General features: G+C 37.4%; 1 protein-coding gene across 1 annotated transcript in view; it reads right to left on the bottom strand.

The window, feature by feature from the left end:
• Positions 1–17,850, bottom strand: part of cds1 (CDP-diacylglycerol synthase (phosphatidate cytidylyltransferase) 1) — a 21,605-nt gene extending 3,755 nt beyond the window's left edge. Inside the window, exons 1-12 of the mRNA XM_016453597.1 lie at positions 17,564–17,850; positions 9,423–9,571; positions 8,232–8,328; positions 7,801–7,898; positions 7,291–7,430; positions 4,262–4,320; positions 2,730–2,812; positions 2,325–2,412; positions 2,091–2,159; positions 1,535–1,687; positions 1,220–1,339; positions 1,001–1,104 (exon numbers count right to left, since the gene is read on the bottom strand). Of these exons, the coding sequence (XP_016309083.1) occupies positions 1,001–1,104; positions 1,220–1,339; positions 1,535–1,687; positions 2,091–2,159; positions 2,325–2,412; positions 2,730–2,812; positions 4,262–4,320; positions 7,291–7,430; positions 7,801–7,898; positions 8,232–8,328; positions 9,423–9,571; positions 17,564–17,629 (1,226 nt within the window). The 5' untranslated portion in view covers positions 17,630–17,850. The remainder of the gene's footprint in view (positions 1–1,000; positions 1,105–1,219; positions 1,340–1,534; positions 1,688–2,090; positions 2,160–2,324; positions 2,413–2,729; positions 2,813–4,261; positions 4,321–7,290; positions 7,431–7,800; positions 7,899–8,231; positions 8,329–9,422; positions 9,572–17,563) is intronic.
• Positions 17,851–18,794: the final 944 nt, after the last annotated feature.

Raw genomic sequence — 18,794 nt, 5'->3', positions numbered from 1 at the left:
TGTACTGTATATATTTATTATGTATATATAAATACACACACATGCATGTATATATTTAAGAAAAATATGCTATATTTGTATATTAACTTTTATTTTGGATGCGATTAATCACGATTAATCGCTTGACAGCACTAGTAATAATACCAATTCTGTTTGTTTACATGTAATTGCCCCTCTAAAGCACCGCCAAGACATGATAATGTCAATGCTGGTTTAAACTTGTCTTTTTAAATGTAATAATTTACATATTAACATTTTTTAAATATTACATTTGTGGGTCAAAGTGACTAAATTAATGGAGCATTTCAAATACATTTGTCTTTATGTCAATGGGATTATTTAGTAGAAGATGCACGAGTCTCAGGAGATTTCCTTGATTTGAATGGTGTCGCTTGTGTCACCTAAATTAGGAAGGGTCAGACTATCAGTCAAAGTTTGACTTAAACCATGTTGAAGGTAATTATAAAGTTACAGCCTACTGATGAGTAAATCTAATTGATTTATTGGCCAAAGCCAATGTTTACACACATTTCACACTTAGTCTTTTAATTTTAATTCTATGTTTGGCTTAGTGTTATGTTAGAATCATTATTATACTCTTATACCTTTTGTTCTTTAATATTTTGAATTGTGTTTAGCTTTATTTTTTGTTTTTCAGTTATATGTTAAATTTTGAAATTTAGTTGTATGCATTTGTCATTTTTATTTAATCTCTTTATTTTTAAAATGTGTATAGGTAGTATTTATAAAGTTTTAGCTTTTAGTTTTAATACTTGCTTCTGTTGCTTCTGTTGTCCTCATTTGTAAGTCGCTTTGGATAAAAGCGTCTAATAAATGACTAAATAAATAAATAAAATAAATAAATACATTTTGGATCCTGTGCCTAATTCTAATTTAAATAATTATTTTAATTTATTTTAGTAGAGACTATTTTATCGATTTTGATTGGTAATATTTTTTTCGAAAGGATGAAGTGTAACCAAATAAGTTAAGAGGTCACCTGATAAAACTTGCTATGTAAACATGAACGAACGTTGCCATCAGATACTGACAGTCAAAACGATCCATTATTCCACCATGACCAGGAATGGTGTCTGCAAAGTCCTACAAAAAAAATACAAAAAAAAATCACAAGCTCACAGTGTAACGGTCACTCAAAGTAGACCATAAGATACAAATTCAAGGGTTTATGTGTGACTTCTGCTGAAAGTGAACCAACTTTAATCTTGAAAGCTCGTTTGAAGCCACTGGCAAAGAATCCACCAAATGGTCCGATCAGAGAGGCGAACGAAGAGAGCGCAATACTGTGGATCTGAAATGGGTAAAGGTTCACCGTTTTCTGCAGACACAAGAAAGACGTAGACATAATTATTAGCTAATACTACATAAAGAAACATTATTGTTACAAAACAGTTATCATTTCCAAGGATTCAGGAATAAAACAACCCTCTCGATTATTATATATTTAGCAGAGGTTTATTAGGCCACAATCTCTTAGGTTACAGCATGTAGTTTTGGCCTGTCCTGTACTCACCCATCTAACTGCATTCTGCACCACTGCAGGAAGTGTGTATTCCTGAATCATGAACAGATTTGTGGGCTCACACTCCACTGCAAAGCGGTTTGTCTCACTGTTGTATTCCACTGGACAAACAAAGTACTGGTACTGGGATAGCAGGTACGCATACTGGAATAGGAGGGAGACATTAGGTTTTAGTTGTCACACAATACCACGAGGGTTATGGGGTAATATAACAGTTGTTGGTGTTGCTTGAAGGTAGGGTGAGCATACAACATGTCCTGGCTAAGATTTCTAAATTGCCTAAAATGGCTATGTTTTCACATAGTTTTCATACTTGCTGAAGGAAAACACTGAAAAGTAGTTTGACCAATAGCGTCAATAGGCATTGTACATAATCGACCAATCGAGGTGTATGACGAAGGGGGATCTACAGACAACGGTCAAAGGAATGCAAGTACATGTACATATAATGTATGAAGACTGTGTATAGGATGCCCAAAGCCACACATTTTAGGCAATTTAGAAATCCTGAAAAAGAAGGATCCTTGAAGGTCTAATGGTGGCTTACAAAGAAACTCAAGACCACTGTTGCAAAGAATCCCCCAATGAATCCTTCCCAGGTCTTCTTTGGGGAGAGCTGGAAGAGAGAGCAAAGAGGTTTGAGATAAGATCATTTTCATCCCCAATGCATTAAATGATGGAAATGTACTCATTAGTTCAGAAAATGAAGAGACGGAGAAGGTTTATCAGAAATGTTTAGTGCTGTGAGAAAGCATCTACCATGCAAATATCACAGGTTCACCTTAATCAGTGGAGTTCTTCCAAAAAAGAAGCCAAATAGGTAGGCCATGATGTCATTACAGATCACAATAGAGATGGGAACAATAAACCTAGAGAACAAATTACAGTTTTATTTTACAAACACATACTGTAGGAGAGAAGAAATTGCAGTGAACAACAACACATAAAGAACAACGGGAGAGAAGAAAGTTCCAATTAGCTTCATTTACATTAGTGAATTATTTTAGAGAATTAAAATGTACATTTGAATAAATTTAACTAAAAACTGAGTGTTTCTGCTCTCCCTTGAGCAGCAAGTTATCATGTTAGCATGTGGAACATCAGGAAGCACAGGAATGCAGCATGAGAAACTCGAGTAGGAGTGAGGTGAAACCTCAGACAGGTCTGTCAGGTCAGGTGGGCTTACCAGATCATTCCCTCAAACAGGTTCTGAATAACCAGATGTGACTGAGTCACCACAATCAACAAGGTCACATGGGTCCAAGCAAACTGGAATGGCAAGCACAAACAAACACACACACACACACACGCACAAAATGGCCATCCACACAGACACACACAAACATCGAGTGAATGGTTGAAATGTTATCTACTCACTAAAACAATGATAATGCAAAGCGAGTTATGGCACATATCCAAACAAACAAAATCATAGCGTGATTCATTTTTGTTGAAAAAATTTCTTTTTTTTCTCAAATGTTAATTCAGAAGTCTGTACTAAGACTATAAAATTAAACAGAGACATAAACATTCTAAATGTTTTGACTACTAAATGCTCAAGCAAACTTAGCTGGAACAAAACGTATTTGGCTGCTGAGTGTTTCATTTGGCAGTTTTTATGTTCATGTGGAATGGGTGTGACCACACTCACAAAGAAAATGACATTTTGCTGACATCAATGGTTGAAGTGAAGTAAGTCACAGTTCAAGGCTATTATTAGAGATTCTGAACCACTGTAGCTGGACTCAACCCAACAGCTCAACACTTTGGTTAATAAATAACCAACAATTTACATCAAAACTAAGTTTGCATTTCTTGAAGGAAATATCAGTGCTAGCAAGGCAACAGCTTGAATTTAGGTTTGGGGGTTTTCCCAATAAAAAGCAGCATCAGAGCCACCATTGCTGTTGTCATGACACTAATTGAGGGCATCATCATTTCCATTGCATTCTGAATGGTGAAAATTCTAAAATGAGTACTTTTCTTCAGCAAAGATGCATTAAATTGATGAAAAGTGACAGAAATTTTATTTAATGTTACAAATGATTTCCATTTCAAATTGATATGCAGTTCTTTTGAAAAAATGTATCACTGTTTCAACAAAAATATTAAGCACTTATGACTGTTTTCAGTAATGGCTGCTGAAAACCCAGCTTTGCCATTACAGGAATAAATTACATTTTAAAATATATTAAAATAGAAAACAGTTTTTTTTAATTGTAATAATATTTCACAATATTACTGTTTTTACTGTATATCTGATCAAATTAATGCAGCTTTGGTGAGCATACGAGACTTTCAAAAACATTGAAAAATTGCACTGACTTCGAATGTGTGAACGTTGTTGTGTATAATTTTTTTTAAAAAGGACACTTAATACTAAAATTATCTACATTGCAAAATTTGAATGAAGTCTGTATGCTAAAAGATCATGAAACCCGCATTTCAGCACTAGACCAGAATAAAAGTAATAAAAGCGCTGCCTTGCATACACTGTTAATATATGGCATGCAATGACTCATATAAAACATTATTTGCAACACTTTCACAATGCCCAGTGTTTCTAAATGTGAACTCATTATACAGAAATATAACATTAAATGTGATATTATGACATGGGACTACTGAGTATCCAAAGGCCCAACACATGATATGCACATGACTGTGAATGAAATGGACAGTTTAGTTCTGGCTGGCATATAAATGACTGATACACACCATATAAAACTGCAGGCGGTAATGTTTCTTCACTAAACTCAGTACAAACATGCAGAAACCTGTAAAAAGCAAATAACATGCGGTTAATTTCCTACAATATAAGAAAGAATTAATAAACCTTATCACTGTTTACTGTATCATTCTGATTTCCATTTAAAGAAATGTATTTGAAAGACAGCAGACAAGCATTTGTTTATCCATTTTTGTTTTGGAAAGCTTCCATATCACTGTTATGACAGCAGCACACATCATTATAGGTTATTTTGTTTTTGTACATTCTTTGTACACACTGGGTTATGTCTTATACTGTAAATTCTGATTTATATATTCTCTATGATGACGACCATTAAGCTGTGCTGGAGAGAGAGCAAAGTTTAGTGAGAAGAAATAACTGCAACAGTTGCCAGCATGCTGTGCATTTATGGCCATAACAGAGGCAGAGGTACATGAACACAAATCTACTGTACATCTACTTTTGCAGCAGCATCTCTGTCATGGCCCTGAGCTGCTCCGCACTCATGAGATAATGAGATTTATACAAATCTGTGAAGTTCATGCAGTTTGAGTGATGCTGTCATTAAAGCAAAAGGGCAACACAAATATTAAAACATTATAAAATTCATGTTTATTTGTTTATTCAACTTTTCACTCTAAACATTTTTGACACTCAAGGTTGTGCTACAGTGTTGGGCAGTAACGCATTACTTAGTAACGCGTTACTGTAATTTGATTACTTTTTTAGTAACAGAGTAATTTAACAAAATAGTAATTAAGAGTATAGTTACAAGCTGAGGTCTCTATACGTTACTGCCGCGTTACATTGCTGACAGAATGCAGTGTTTTATAATCTAGAGATTGTAAAAAGGATGTAGCACATGCACTGTCTGAGTCAAGTGCCAGTGGATTAGAGACCTGCTCCCGTGAGACCCGACGCAACAGAGTGTGGCGCGGGACAACATGGGCGAGTGCTGGTGCGGGCGGGTAAACACTCGTGTGTGTGCGGGATGCGGGAGAATAAAATTATTCACGGGACTCCCGCAAAATAGAAATATCTAAACATACAATATCTAAAACAAATAAATTGTTATTCATCTCTTGCACAAAAGCTACATGAACTAATATAAAATATAAACGATTAACAGATGCAAGCGTATACAGAGTTTCTATTTAGGCTATAACACGTGTTTGCAGCGTTGAGCAATGCAGTGCTGAAATTTGCGTGCTCACGAATCCTCTCATTATAACACACGAATTCTAGACATTATGAAAGATTCATTATGCATATATTTATTGTGTTATAACAGAGATTTGTGAGATTGCGATGAACTGAGATGTATTTTAGAGATTATAAATGCAGCGCTCTTTCCTGGCATTCTTCCATGCCAAACCATGCACGCAGCAGCCGCTTGCTTTAGTTAAAAATAACAGTGTTCTGTGAATGTTGATGCTTGATTAAGCATGTATGCTGGGATTTCATCAATTTCATGGAGGAAAAAAAGTAACGTAACTAGTAATGTAACTAATTACTTTTGAAATAAAGTAATCAGAACAGTAACATGATTACTTTTAAAAGGAGTCATCAGTAATCAGTAATTTGATTACATTTTCAGAGTAACTTGCCCAACACTGTTGTGCTATATGTATGCTACAATTCAAAATTCTGGGGTTGGCAAGATTTTTGAATGTTTTTTAAAGTGCCTTATGATCACCAAGGCTGCATTTCTTAAATTAAAAATACAGTAAATCAGCAATATTGTGGAATATTATTAAAATGAATACTGCCAAAATATATTTTAATTGAAAACAGCTAAGCTGTTTACTCCAGTCTTCAGGGTCGCATGATTCTTCAGAAATCATTCTAATATGCCGATTTGGTGCCCGAGAAATATTTCTTATTATTATCACAGTTAAACAACTTGGTACATTTATTTCAGGATTAATGAAAAGAATGTTCAGAAGAACAGTATTTATTTGAAATAGAAATTATTTGTAACATTATAAAGTAGGGATGCACCGATACCACTCAAAATTTATTTAGACACCTTCAACATTTCTCCCATTATCACAGTTTATTCGCTATAGTTTAGAAAATGGTAATACAATATGACAAGAACTCAAGAGTTAAACTGTGTCAGAACAAATTCAGCTTGATAATGTTAGATAATTTTGATAGAAAGGTATGCTATGGATTACAATCAACCAAAAATAATTGAGACAGCTGTTAGTATGACAGTATTTACACAACTATCAATACTTAGTCGGGCAGCCCTTAGCCTCAATGACAGCCTGTAGTCTCCTGGGCATGCTGTTATCCAGCTTCGTGCAAACCTCAACTTCAATTTTTTTTCCCAGACTCGGTCTGAATAATTTTTGGTCCCAAATTTGTATCAGTTTTACTGGTAGTCCACTGTATGAAGAATTGTTGGGTATAATTTGTCACAGTTTACTTTATTTTGCTATCCTCACTTACATAAATTATCTATAGTGTCCTGCACCCACTAGTAAAAAAATATAAAAATTATATCTGGTCTCTGAATAATTTTTGGTTTGACTGTATATCCTTTTATTTTCACACTTAATTATGCCCATTAAAATGTATTTTACATGTTTTTGTAACTTTCACCGTTCATTTTTTTGCTCTATGGTACATAATCTTTATCGAGTACGAGTACAGGACACCAGTATCGGGCCCGATACCGATACCAGTATCGGTGCATCCCTATTATAAAGTCTTTACTGTCACTTTTGGTCAAGGTATGTGTGCTTGCTAAATAAAAAAACCTTTGAACGGTAGCATAGCTGCAGGTGAATAGCTGGTTGGCACAGAGCAACAGCATATTTATATAATTACAGCATAAAAGCATATGTCAATGTGACCAAGCATACAATCAACTTGAATACCATTCGATATATATAATCTATAAACAATATATAAACTATGCTATAAAGCTAAGTGTGCACTGTGGGCTACTGACCTAGTCATAAAAGTTTCAGTGGAGTGTTTAATGCGAGTTGTCAGTTACACTCACCTGCTAAATACAGTGCAAAAGAAATAAACCGATGATAACGCACAAGGAACTGCAAAGGTTCCTCCCTTTGAACGAGTGCGCCGAAATAATCAGCCACGGTCTCACCATAAAAGAAGTAGTTCACACAAATCAAGAAGTACCTGAAATACAAGGTGCATTTGTGTCAAGATCTGATGATTTGAGAGAAAGAAATGTATTTGATAGAAACAATACAAGGCCCCTTTCAGATGCTTGGCTGTCATCTTGTTTTGTTTGGACAAAGCCTGCAGGTGGGGTGTACTTTATGCTAGGTTCCAACATGGAAGTGCACTTTGCTCAAGTCCAGTTAATCACTACTTTATCTATGAAAAAAGGTAACTGCTAAAACGTGAGAGAGTGGGTGTGTGTTTGTTTGTAGTTGACTGTCCGTACATGAATGTAAAGTACATGAATCAGAGAGTAGGGGGAAGGGTGGAGAGATAAGGGGTGAAAGGAAAGCTTTAAATGGTACCTAAACAACATTTCACTTACCAGCTAAGAGTCCTAAACCATGGTAGTTCATAGGAACGGTAAACTCTGTAGCCAATGGTTATAATTTCATGAAAACACTTGATCTGAACACCCATAACCTATAAAAAAAGATTATAAAAAAGTAAGCTGTAATAAAAACAAAGTATGTTGTAAGAGCTGAACACATTCAAAAAGCACTTTTGAAATTTCTGTCAAATATCGAGTTAAAACACTGTAGGAGTTTTAGTGGTATTTTTATATTATGACAAATCAGGTAGGGTTAAAAATCAGCTAAATGACAGAATGTGGCCCAAAGGGTTTGTAGGAGGACAGATGAAATGTTTTGTAAATGCTCTCTATAGTAACCACAAACGCTGGCTAGCCAGGGGTCAGTGTGTTTGTCTTGTTAATTGTGTTTGCGCGGTACATATATGGTTTGTACTCACACTTACCACAAATATAAGCATAATGGGTCCCAAATAGATGATAAGAAAGAAGCCAATGATCATTGTCAATGACAATATGCCTCTTATCCACCAGTTCTTCCACCTGTTGAGATAAAAAAAAAAATCAATTTGAATGCAGACAAAAAGAAAACTACAGTTTTGCAAGAAACCTGTCCAGACAGTTAAAAAGTTTGTATATGAAAATACATTTATACTGTAAGTACTGGCAAATAGGTTACATTTTCCGTTTGTGTTAACTTGGAAATGTACTGAAGGCCTGTGAAAGAGGTGAAATGTTTAACTGATGACCCAGTGATTTCCTCACTGTTGAAATGTGGGTGTGTTTAACTGAATGAAATAGCTTGAGCAGAATGATCTACTGTACAACAAAATGATTTCAGTTTGATTTAAGCTTCAATGCTGAACATTCAAGATGTATTTATGATATTCTGCGCTTTGTGAGAACAAAACTGATGGAATAGATTTATGCCAATGGTGCCATAAATGTAATAAATGGGGCTCCGTGAGAGATGTGAATTCTTCTTCTTCGTTTTCTGGCCCACAGTGTAATAAACTGTTTGCAGGTGCCACAACTCATGCAAGCCACTGAAAAGAATGGGAGGGAATTTGTCAATGGAGAGAAAGAGAAAGGGGAGGGAAAGTGGAAAAGTGCAGCATCATCACAAAATGTGGTGGGTAGCCAGGCGCCGGCATTCAGGCATGTCATTGGACCAGCGCCTCTGCGGTCTTTTAAAGAGGCTGCAGCAAATCCCACCAACAGAACAGCAAAACTGACAAGGATTAGGATTGTTCCTAATAAAGATCCCGTTTAATCTCTTTGAGGGACCATTTCCCTTTTGACCGACCCCTAACCTCATCTGCATATCATATCTTATAAATGTGAATAGCTGAGCAATACACTTGGCTGTAAGGTTATGTGTCAGCTTTCAAAGATTAACCAGATCAATTTTTTCAAGGCACTGATTTTACGAAAAAATCCTTCATGTTTGGAAAGGGTTGTTTTTAGAGAATATTAGTGTACAGGTTTCCTATTTTCCCAGCGAAAACAGGTTCAACCTGTTTGTGATGCATCAGAGACTCATAGTTGCCCATGTGGGGCCTAAATATCCGTACAGGTACATAATGCCGATGTTGAATGTTTGGGGAGTTGCTCATGAGCTCAGAATCATTGGGTACCTAGATGACAAGCCCTCCAGGGCTTTGTTGAGACACTGTGGAGTGTTATCTGTGGAAGGTGGCACGTCTGGTGTGTCCGCTTTGGAGTCGCCCTCTATTTCTCCTTCCCCCTCACCGGGAAAAGTGAGCTTGTCATCTCCATCTGCCTCCTGCAGAATGTAAACACACGGGGAGGAAAAAAAAAAAAAGAGAATTAATGCACTGATTTCAAGGCAGATAATTATATACACTTAACAACACAGGCATAAACAAACAATTTTATATTGCATTTTATGACACAAAATGTTAACGTGGCATTGTTGTGCAGTTGCTAAAGTGTGTGTGTTTGTTTTAAATAGGGGTGTTTTAACTGGTCTCTGTCAAACTACTTTGTAAACATGGCATCGGTAAATCAACTGCTTTTAAAGCATTTTTGCTATTGGTGATAGACACAACAGGATTTTTCAAATGGCTTTTGGATTAGGATTACTGCAGAAAATAAGCTCTGTGACCAATAAAAGTTTTGTTAATCGTCTAATACATTTGATTATCTTCACAAATGAACGTAACTTTTATTAATTTTGAAGCCTAAATACAATCACCAGAAGCAAAGGGATTATGGAACTAGAAGAGATATGTGATATATCAGTGATATTATGGTTTTTGTCTAGAAAAATACATCATCCCTGCAGCACTCTGCATGTTGCAGCTCCCATTCATAGCAATATGAGTGAACTGTCTTGAGTCTTTTTTTATGGAATATTACACAACAACACACCAAGAAACACTTCCAAAAACAATGAATTAGGTGAGAGAACCACCACACACTTTGATGGAAACTCAAAACAAAACTCACAATTCACAATGTCATAATTCAGTAGTCTTTTGCAATCACCCTGAAATGCAGCCCTTCATGGAAATCACAGATTTACCAGTCAAAGTAATAGAGAGCGACGGTGGATAGGATATTTGCCGGCATGACTTATGCAAATGCTAGACAAATTCCTCTGAGGAAAATCAATCGGGCTTGAGGACATGGCACCTGAGTAGGTGCAGTACAGTAGACTGAAGATACCCGTCTGCCTGACGCATGGTGAAAAGATGCTGCTTTCTCATCTTTCACTGTTGTCTTGGCTAGCACAACACAACGACGAGCCAAAGAACAGAATAAAATATGGCCTGTAACAGTAGCAGAGGAAACTAATGGATGCTTGCTGGGGGGGGGCAAGCATCCATTTAGGTGTACTAAAAGAGTTGAACAAATATGTCATCATAACAGCTTGTGGTTATGATTTAATGAATAACTCATGTTCACATGGGCTGAGTTACTTACTGAAATGTATCATGTCTCATGTGATCGCTCTAACAGTGTTTCAAGCACCAGTTTACAGCATTAGTTGAGAGAGAAGTACAATTTACATGTACTGTACTGGATAGATATCCAAATTAATTGATTCAGCATTGAATCAAGATCAGAACTAACTCAAGAGCTTGTGAATCAGAATCAAATCTATTAGTGAAATCTGTGTCAACACCCAGCCCTAATGTTCACTGATAACATCATTATAGGGAAATATTACTGGCTAACAACAGGATAGGTCATTGCTAGTTTGTAAGCCTCTACATGTGGTTTCAGCAGCAGCCCACATCCTGGAAAGCCTGATGTGTAATTGTCTCATAATCTGCAATAAATCTGTAATCTGGATTTAAATGCTGTGCCGGCAGTCTACCACTGCGATCACAGAGCAGGTCACAAAGTAGCTGATCTGCCTTTCAGACCGAAAAACAAACTATTGCAAGCTAAAGAAAAAAATCCCAACTGCAGCTTGTTTTACAGCACCTAAACGTAAAAAAGGCCACAGCAAACAAGCTACATGCTGGTAAGTTAATATGTAATACTGCGTAGACGTAATGCTCCTCTACAGCCTACAAACTTTCTAAATAAATAACATTAGCAGTACTTCTATAACAAAGGTTATTTCACATATTCCATGCCTTGTAAGTTGTTTTGGCTTGAACTGTCTGTCACATGCATAAATATGAATTTCAGAGGTCACATAAAAGACACACTGTTGTCCAGAAGTCAGTGATTCATGGCCAGAATAAGCTCTGAATGTGCTACAGACTTTATGCCAAGCAAAAGTCTGGTTCCTGTGAGACTATGCTGGCTTTGTTATTCATAGATTTTGTGTATTTTGTGGTGTTTCTTTCAAAACCCCTTACTGAAAACCAAATTTGGCAATGTATGAGCAAGATGAACATTGTACAGTTTCCAAAATTAGACAGTGAACCAAAGCCGTTGGACCATGACTGTAAGCAGCTGTGCTGATGATTAAGGCTGGTAAAAGAAACCCTGTGCTAACTTTTTAATGAGGACACACTCAAGCCCCCAGAAAACATTCATGGAAATGTACAGATCTGAGCAACACTCATTCCAGCTATCAGCTACATCAGTGTAGTCCAACTACATTTTGTGCAATGTGATAATTAAATTAAATGGTTATTTTCGAAAAGGAAACAGAAGGCAACAAACAAACTGCAACATTATCCCCTTCATACTCTGCCAGGACCAGGACAATAGACAGATGAGAAGAGAGAGTTTCCTAACGCTACAGATGAGTAGACCTATTATTAGCCTGAGGGTTTCACTAAATGGTAGCCTAGTAGCATTCTGCAGTCCATTCAAGAAAAAGAATCAGCTGATATATTTCCACTATTTAAATGACACTCAACAGTCAATAGGAAACTACAGCCCTTTAAACCTAATAGTAAATCACCCAGTTCAAACAGGCTATTTTACTTTCATAGTTTTATTTTGTTCCCTGATGCACACTTATAATGTTAGTCAAGGTTTCTTGCATCAGTTCACATTAATTTTTTGCAAGTACCCAATTTTATTTTATAGTTTCAACTGTTTGACAAGATAAAACTACATTAGTCTACAAAATGAACCCATAATATGCAAAAATATGCATTATTTTATAATAATAACAATAATAATAATTTCTTATTATGTTCAATATATTTATTAAAGGGGTCATATGATGCGATTTCATTTTTCCCTTTAATGAAGCGGAGTCCAGCCTGGGGTCGTCACATGTGGTTGCCACAAGCCCGCCGGCCGCTCCTTCGTCGAATCCGCCGTCCGCACCGTACTCAAGCCCGCCGGCCTCCGCTCACTCAGCCCGCCGGCCGCCGCTCACTCTAGCCCGCAGTGTGTGACGCTGTGTGACATTTTATGGAGGACTGTTTCCTGAACCTGCAGAGTAGATGGGTCTGTGCTCAAAGGCTGTTCTATAAAGTGGGGCAGTTCGGTTTTATGTTTACGCGGCGCGATACGCAACGTGTAAAAACACAGAAGTCGTCATTATAATCAGTAATTATGTCCCCACTGGATGCAACAAATGCCTCGTTTGTAATGGGTTTTATTTGTTTTGTCTCGCTGTGCCGGGAGACGGCGTCACAGTATGTTAAGGGGCGTAACATTTCCGTCACACGCGTGAGGTATTCAGCCAATCACAACGCACTGGATAGCTGGCCAACGCACTGGACACCTCGCTTTTCAGACCAATGAGCTTTGTAAAAATCGACGCGTTTCAGAAAGGCGGGGCATAGAGGAGAAACAATAATGTACATTATGTGGAAAATAATGTGTTTTTTTAACCTTAAACCGCATAAACACATTGCATTACACCAAATACACAACATAATGTTCTTTTTAGCAATGTCATATGACCCCTTTAATATTAATATTAAATTAATAATATAAATCCATAACATGCCCTTTAGAAGAGAGAGAAACTGCTGTGTTTGTGTCCTTGAGAGCTAAGTGCTGCACACATGTATCCTACTGCCTATAAGAGTCCTGGATGTGAACGGATAAGAAGACTAGCCTGCTGATTAGCTGCTCCATAAATGAGACTACACTAATCCCTGAGAGAGAAAGAGGGAAAAGCCCCAGACCAGCTCCATCCCAAAAGGCCTAGCGCACACCAAAACACAAACACACAAAGGCATAACGACCGCAGCCAGCAGTCACCGCATCTCTCATTCAGTTTCTACCTGCAGAGCCGGTATCTGTAACAGGACGTGCAGAGATCATATAACCAATGAACAGTGGAAATGTCAAAAAACCTGCCATATCATCACTTCAGCAGCCTATTAAATCCTCTCTAAAGTGCTTCAAGGGTGAAAATAAAGTGTCAGTAAAGGACCATATCCTCTGTGGACTTTTTCCTGGGGATGACAGCTTGGCCCAGTTTTCACTGTCGCTTTAAATTCTTTACAGCAGTGGCAAAAAAAATGGGCTGATCAGGAATTTGTAGTGTTGCAGCAAATACCAAAATGGACACACTCATGGCTGATGTCAAAAGTGAATGGAGGAGAGTGGATGCAGCAGAATTCCAAACGCAGTATTGCTTACTGTATTATGTGCTAAATAGCCCACTGTTGCATTATGGGAGAAAACACTGTTGAAAATACCAGCACAGTTGCTCACCAGTGTTCTGCAGGATACAACACATAAAATGTCCCCATTACCAGAGAGATTACTCTGAAAGATGTGTCCTGAGAAATGACTATGGCCCATGTGTTAGCCAATCAAATCAATCTCCGAGTTTCGGTGGGACTACCAGTTTTGTCCAACCATGGAAGTTGGGGTAGTGTTTGGGAAATACCATTGGGAATATTTCCCAATTTGGAAAAGTCATTAGAAATTACCTGCAGCAGTTTTTACCCACAAAACTATTTGGTCACCTAGCAATTAGTGTTGTCAAACATAGATTTAAAAATAAATATATCAATGACTCAAATTAACTGAAAAAAAATGTCCACATAACATCTACACTGCCAGGCCTAAACCTAATTGTGTAATTATAAATCACAGAAATTGTGTGATTGTAATGTGCTGAGTAACCAGCTTTCTGTGGTAAATTGCAGAAGTAGGCCATGACCAGGGGAAGAGAGCGAATCCATCGCTGAGGCCAGGCTGCAGGACGTGCTGCGCAGAGGTTATGATGGTCCACTGAACTCCAAAGACTGCTGAGGTGTACATTGAGCAGAGAACCATGCAAAAGCCCAGAGAGACTGTGGCTAATGATGCTTCTCTCAATGAGAGGAAAAGAAAAGATTTGAACTGAAAACCACAAGACTGAGCTCTGTAAATAACCTCAATCATCAGTGAGAGTGCAGGGCTGTAAATACTGCTTGTTATTATGAGTGTTGGAGAGACTGACCTTGAGAGAACTGGCTGAGGGGCTCTAGATGGACAGTCAAAGCTCAGCCCGTGAGACATCAGCATTAGTCTTATAAGGTCAGCGGTCTCCAGGACAAAAACACAATGTTCTATCAGAGCCTTAGTGCTTCTTTGACTAAATTTGCCAATATTTATTTCCATTAAAAGGATTAAGCAGATGCCCTTGCAGAATTATCTGTGAATAAACATAAGTATTTCTGCATAATCAACACTGAATATGCTTGAGTCAGCAGTTTTGGTAACATCACTTTAAGATTTTTTGGAATATTATTGAATATTATTTTTTAAGTAAAATAATAATTGTATGTATTTATTTTTAAATAATGTCATTAAATATTTTATTATTTACAAGTTTATTATATTGTTTAATTATTGATATTATTTAGCCTATTTAATTTTAAAAATATTCAAATGAACTTTCTTTTTAAAATATAAAATTACTATTTTACTTAATCATGCCACCAATTTGGTTTATGTAAACCAATATGCTCTTGGCTCTGCTCTCAAATGCCGGTCCCCTAGTTTTCCCACACTTACTTGTAGGGAACTTTTCCAGGGGAAAAAAAGGGGACCTCTATGGTCCTCATAACACAGTTCAACAGTGCAAAGACAAGACAGCCTGCATGCACAGATCTCCTTCAAAAGCCTCATCTGTGACCAAAACATTTGTAATTGCTGAGTCATGAGTTCAAGTGATCTATTTTCAGTATGCCCGCTGTGTTACTCCCCTCTCAACTTTTCCACACTGTGGCCAAGCGATTTGTTGTCACATGTGATCTACGCCAATGCTCAGCTATCAACAAAACTACATCATTTCCAGGGAAGAGGGAATGGCTCTGTTCAATCAGATACACATACAGGATTTGTAAACCGATTCTGTTAGATGTTAGACATTCTAAAATCAAAGCACACGTGTCTAGACTCTAGACGAGTATTCATAAAAACAAAAGAATTGATTACAGATAGCAAAATGCTGACATTGAACATTTTCACAATTTGAACTAAAGCACCTTCCTTCAATCATTTCTTCCAGATAAATGACTAATAATACACTTGCTGACCCAAAACTTATCTTTCAGCTCTTAAATAAATATTTCCCAATATAATATATATAATATGCGGTCTGGGCCGCATTCCTGACGAAACTGGACCAGTGTAAATGCATCTGGTTTTTGAAACCACATATGTAAATTTAACTCCTCCCAAAATGTTAAAATAATAAATGTGCAAGAGCGTGTTATAGGCTATATGACATTATAGTCAGATATGACTGCACTAATGCAACACGCATCGTCGCGGACGAGTAACTGAGTATCTCCAGCAAGCCGAAGCGCAAACTGCCGTGAATGAAACAAAGTAAAACGCAGACGGTCAACACACAATGGACCTTTTTCACATTTCCGGGTTTCTCAGCAGCCGAAGTCGTCATAGTTGGGTTAACTTGAAGAGCAGTGAATGGGAGAGTACCACAAATATATTTTTTGCATTCCCATTTGCTCAAATAGCAAAAGAAAAACTCCACGATAGTGTTTTCATGACTTTCAATAAAAGTGAAAAAATTAAGAGACGGATAACGGCAGTCAGAAGAGAGAACGATGTCAAATTTACCGTCCCTCCCATAGACTCTGCATTAGAAACACCCTCGCATTAGCATTAACTAGGGCTGCACGATATATCGAAATTATCGAAATATCGCAATATGCATATCGCAAGGGCTGTGATATCTGAATCATTTTAATAATAGGCTACTTAAATCAAAACGTTGCAAAAGGTAAAAGTTTTAGTTCGACGCATATAGCAGAGAATTGCTTGACGTTAAAGAGTTAAGTGCAATAAGTTGCAGAAAACAACTCTTTGCCGTCTGGTCTTGCTGTCTGACTCACACCTGAAGCGCGCGCACAAGCCGCAACTCACGCAGCGTCTCTTCAGTTCTGCCGCACACGTGCAAGGCGCACGCACACACAGACGCGTTTCAGACAGCGCGCGAACACCGAGTTTATTCGTCTTTCGCATCTCCTCCTTATGTTTGAATACACATACACATACACACAGAATTATGTCAATAGTACCCGTCTCGATGATCATTCTCGTAAACGCAGTCGGTTATGTTTTAAATGAATGTAAACAGCTGAGAACGAAATCGGATGTGTATCATTATATACTAGGCTATAGCCTAGTAGCCGGGACAACTTCTTTATGTTTACAGACGTTACGTAATGACGCAGTGCCATGCTCGAATTTCCCGCGAAAACCTACCCATACCACTCAAATTAGAAAACATTATTATAAGCTAACCGTTGTGAATTGGGCTATAGTAAGGCGATATTTTTGAACACTGGCTGGTTATGTACTTGCTCAAATATTGATTTCGGATCATTTTTAACAAAAAAAAATTAAGGACTACAGCTTTAAATATAGCGCGGGAATTGAACACCGGATTTAAAACTGTTTTGCGACGACACATTTGTGGCCAAGTGTAAATGGAAACGTTTTAACAAATCAGATAGATATCCGATCAGCGAAAACGCATGAAATGACCAGGTGTAAACAGGCCCTAAATGAGAGCGATGCTCAGTCAAAATACTCAGAACGTTCCAGACGCGTCTACCAAAAATGCTGTCTAGGTAGGCCGCTCAATAGGTTTTGCGACACAGCCACTGACACGGTGGCTTTGCAGTGTGTTTGGCTCAGCAACTTCATGAGGCAACCGACAGTTTAAGATGAAATATATTAAAGAGACAGTCCCCGAACGCAAAAGCCGCCATATAAAATCCTAATATAGCCTTAAACAAGTTGTTTTTGTGTAATATCTTCTCAGGTTGAAGCGCTAGCTGCTTAGCTAGAAGGTCATTCGCAGTCGACTGAGAGAAATAAAGCCGACTGAATGAGCGTGTGCTCTATAAATTACCTTGTAACTTATGTTTTCAGTGCTGTCAGGGTCTCCTCCTCCTCCTCGCCGTCTCAGCTCCGTCATTTTTTGCTTATTTCAGTCTAAATAATGCATAGATATCGTCGGAGGTCCACGTTAAAATAAAGCAGAGCGGGGTTCTCGGTAATCCGGTTAATTTAACCTACTGCGACCATCAAAGTGTCTCCCGCGGCAGGTGGAAGGACAGAACCTGCGTGTGTTTGTGTATGCCCGCAGATCTGCTGCTGATTTGTTTGTTAAGTGAGAGACCTCTCTCTCTCTCTCTCCCTCTCCCAGTGACTCAACATAAAACACTGCTCCACTCTGCGGCTGGAGCTCAGCGCACTTCACTCCTCAAAACTCCCACGACAGTCCAAATGTGATGGTTTCTTCTTGTCAAGTCATCATGACGATAAACTGAGTTTATTATTATATTGTGAAGTCACATCCAACCGTTTTTAGTTGTGGAAAGACATTGTCCTGGTAGCTTACACACAGTATGCTATTAAACTGATGCTCCTTTGAAGGGATAGTGCAGCCAAAAATGAAATATCCGTCATTACCTACTCACCCTTATGTCATTCCAAAGCTGAATAACTTTTTTCTTCTTTTGTTTCATTAATTTAATGGTGGTAACCAAACAATTGACACAGTATGGGAAAAAATACTATGGAACGAAGTCAACTCTTTGGTTACCACCATTCTTGAAAATATCTTCTTCTGTGTTCAACAAATGAAAGGTTTGGAACAAGTGGAGGATGAGTAAATGATGACAGAATTTTTATTTTTAGGTGAACTATCCCAAGCATGAAAACATCCGTATCCTGGCTACAACTAAATTCAGTATAGTGACAACCAAATGTTCATTTCTGTATATCTGCCTAGTGTAATAAGAATAATACAGAATAATAGCCCTATATGCTAAAACAGTGGTAGAAGATATTGTGTCTCTAGAGAACAATTTTACTTAGGTTAGTAATTATGTTATTATTATTTTTTAACACTAACTGGAATACATTGTTTCATCATGATGCTTTATTATATTCCAGTTCATATTTACATTAATCATTTTTAGTGCTGTCAAATGATTAATGGCGATTAATCGCATCCAAAATAAAAGTTTTTGTTTACATAATATATGCGTGTGTACTGTATATATTTTTAATATGTATATATAAATACATACCTGTAACATCTTATATCAGTTTCTGTGAAGATATGTGCATTCCTA

This window comes from Sinocyclocheilus anshuiensis, unplaced genomic scaffold (genome assembly GCF_001515605.1).
Source record: "Sinocyclocheilus anshuiensis isolate Anshui unplaced genomic scaffold, SAMN03320099.WGS_v1.1 scaffold1531, whole genome shotgun sequence".
NCBI classification, from domain to species: Eukaryota; Metazoa; Chordata; class Actinopteri; order Cypriniformes; family Cyprinidae; genus Sinocyclocheilus; species Sinocyclocheilus anshuiensis.
The sequence above is the reverse complement of the archived record's forward strand: the minus strand, read 5'-3'. Positions and strand labels throughout refer to the sequence as shown.